At 33.4% G+C, this 3,123-nt stretch overlaps 1 protein-coding gene across 1 annotated transcript in view; it reads right to left on the bottom strand.

The window, feature by feature from the left end:
* Window positions 1-3,123, bottom strand: part of LOC102372241 — a gene marked incomplete at its 5' end in the record, with an annotated part of 15,650 nt that overhangs the window by 4,586 nt on the left and 7,941 nt on the right. Inside the window, one exon of the mRNA XM_006029414.3 lies at window positions 2,162-2,272. Within this exon, the coding sequence (XP_006029476.2) occupies window positions 2,162-2,272 (111 nt within the window). The remainder of the gene's footprint in view (window positions 1-2,161; window positions 2,273-3,123) is intronic.

Here is a 3,123-nt window from a genome sequence, read left to right as displayed (position 1 = left end):
AGTTAAGGGCTTGCAGGCCAAGCCCTACGAGGAGAGACTAGGGCACCTGGACCTTTTCAGTCTCCGCAAGAGAAGGTTGAGAGGCGACCTTGTGGCTGCCTATAAGTTCATCACGGGGGCACAGAAGGGAATTGGTGAGGATTTATTCACCAAGGCATCCCCGGGGGTTACAAGAAATAATGGCCACAAGCTAGCAGAGAGCAGATTTAGATTGGACCTTAGGAAGAACTTCTTCATAGTTAGAGTGGCCAAGGTCTGGAACGGGCTCCCAAGGGAGGTGGTGCTCTCCCCTAACTCTTTCCTGCCTATGCAGGGGGTCGGACTCGATGATCTATTGAGGTCCCTTCCGGCCCTAACATCTATGAATCTATGAATCGGTGGGTGCCATATTTTGTCCACCCCTGGGAAACACTAATGTATAAACCTAATCTTTTGGAATACCATTTCATCATTCTTTATAATTTTTTTCAGTAGTCTCTCCTGTGTACTTTGAGAACTTGCATTCTAATCCACTAAATCAGGGGTAGGCAACCCCCGGCACAGGTGCCAGAACGTGGCACTCAAAGGCATTTTGCTTGGTGCACACGCCTCAGGGCAGATGGCAGGGAAGGGGCTGGGGCTGCACTGCCACTACAAAGATCTGCCCCTGACACACCAACATCTTAAAAATCAAGGATGCAGGTGTTTCTGGCAGTCTGTCCAAAAATGCTGCCAACCCCTGCTCTAAGTGTATATGGAAATAATTTCACTGGTGAGTCACTATCAGAGGCAGGTGTTAATTAGATTAGGTCTGAACAAAAATTATGGAGGGACAATGAAACCAGACTTAAATATCTGTGACGCTTAGGACAACAGTTCTGTAAATGTTGTGAAGCTGGCATTCTTTTAACAGCTGATTTTTGGTCTGGATATAATGCTTCCAGATCACAAATAGAGGTCTCTAACGATTTTCTAAAATTTTCAGAAGGCCTGATCCAACTCCCATAAAAAAGTTAAAAAGCTTCTGTTGACTTTTCTAATAGTATGGTTACACCCTTAGTATTTTGATCTCTGGGCAACACTACCATAGAACTGAAAATCATACATTTCCAACCGTTTTATTTTGCTTAAAAATGAATTTATGGTGCAAGAAATGTTAAACAATTTCTAATAAGAATATTGGTCCATACCGAGAATCAGCATAATTAAATAAACATAACTTTCTTTATGGAACAATTAAGATTTTTTTGGCCTTTAAATTTGATGCCCATCATAAAAAAAAAAAAAAAAAAAAAAAAAAAAAAAAAAAAAAAAAAAAAAAAAAAAAAAAAAAAAAAAAAAAAAAAAAAAAAAAAAAAAAAAAAAAAAAAAAAAAAAAAAAAAAAAAAAAAAAAAAAAAAAAAAAAAAAAAAAAAAAAAAAAAAAAAAAAAAAAAAAAAAAAAAAAAAAAAAAAAAAAAAAAAAAAAAAAAAAAAAAAAAAAAAAAAAAAAAAAAAAAAAAAAAAAAAAAAAAAAAAAAAAAAAAAAAAAAAAAAAAAAAAAAAAAAAAAAAAAAAAAAAAAAAAAAAAAAAAAAAAAAAAAAAAAAAAAAAAAAAAAAAAAAAAAAAAAAAAAAAAAAAAAAAAAAAAAAAAAAAAAAAAAAAAAAAAAAAAAAAAAAAAAAAAAAAAAAAAAAAAAAAAAAAAAAAAAAAAAAAAAAAAAAAAAAAAAAAAAAAAAAAAAAAAAAAAAAAAAAAAAAAAAAAAAAAAAAAAAAAAAAAAAAAAAAAAAAAAAAAAAAAAAAAAAAAATTCAGACATCTAGCATAAGACAATTTACACGAATTTATGTTTTTAATCAGAAATATTAGGAACAACAATTTCCCTATGATACCCAATAACAGAATCAGCAGTAAGTGCCATAATTGTTTGTGGGCTGAGGGTCAGGATATTTAATTAGCTCAGGTATCTAAAATTCTGGCAGTGAATATACTGCATTATAAAAACCTTTTCTGTTATCAGATATAATTATATGCATGCATGAGCTTCAAAATACCTTTCTATCATAAACTGCAGTCAACTAAAAACATTAACAGCAAGTTTTACATGATATAGATCATTTATATTTCATGATCTTCATGGCAGGGGGATAATGGGTTAAGAAGCCTGCAGATTGATATGAAATACATGAACAATAAAATTTACCTGTAACATCTACTGAAATCATCATTATCAGATCCATAATCTCTGTGACGTGAAGGAGAAGAAGAAAAATGAGGTTCTTGTACATTTTCATAGGATGAAAAAGCTTGATTTCTGGGAAAACACACATAAAAGAATTACAGGCTGAAGGAGAAAAAGACTGTGTTTACAAGATATACCAATTTCATTAGCTGGTAAAAGTTTACATACATTTAACACATATGTAACCCAAACTAGTTAGTATGGGAGGAATTCTCTTAGCTGTTCAAGTATGTATAATTATATTCACTAACAATGTCTAAATTTTAAACCCTATGAATAACAATCTAATATCTGAATTGTTCTGGAGGTGTCTAAACAGAAGAAAATGGACAATGCCTAGAAACCTGAAATATTAATGCCTTTTTTATTTCAATCTTCCCAAATAAGGGCAGCAACTATATGAGTGCAGTTGGAAGCAGAGAGAGGAAAAAAGACAAACAGCCTACAGTGTTAGAAGAACAGGTTATAGATAACTTAGAGAAGTTAGATGCTTTAAAGTCAGCAGGGCTGGATGGGATGCACCCAAGGGGACTGAAGGACCTGGCTGGGGTAATTTTAGAGCCATTGGCTATCCTCTTTGAGAACTGGTGGAGGTTGGATGAGGTCCCAGATGGTTGGAAAAGGGCAACTGTAGTTCCCAATGTTAAGAAAGGGAAGGAGGATCCAGGGAAATAAAGACAAATCAGCCTGACTTCTACACTTGGAAAGATCATGTAGCAGGTCCTCAAGAAATCTAATGCAAAACACCAGGAAAAGAACAAGGTGACCAGAAACTGCAAACATGCAGCCACCTTTAACAACAAGTCATGCTGACCAACCTGATTTACTTAAAAGGTTGCGGGGGGGGAGGGGGTAGCTCCCTATGTTAAGGAAAGCTACACGTCCCTGCAAGCCGATATTGGCGACAAAGGTGGACGGCTGGA

The sequence above is a fragment of the Alligator sinensis genome, unplaced genomic scaffold (genome assembly GCF_000455745.1).
Source record: "Alligator sinensis unplaced genomic scaffold, ASM45574v1 scaffold472_2, whole genome shotgun sequence".
NCBI classification, from domain to species: Eukaryota; Metazoa; Chordata; order Crocodylia; family Alligatoridae; genus Alligator; species Alligator sinensis.
Note: the sequence above shows the minus strand (reverse complement) of the source record. Positions and strands in the feature narration are given on the sequence as shown.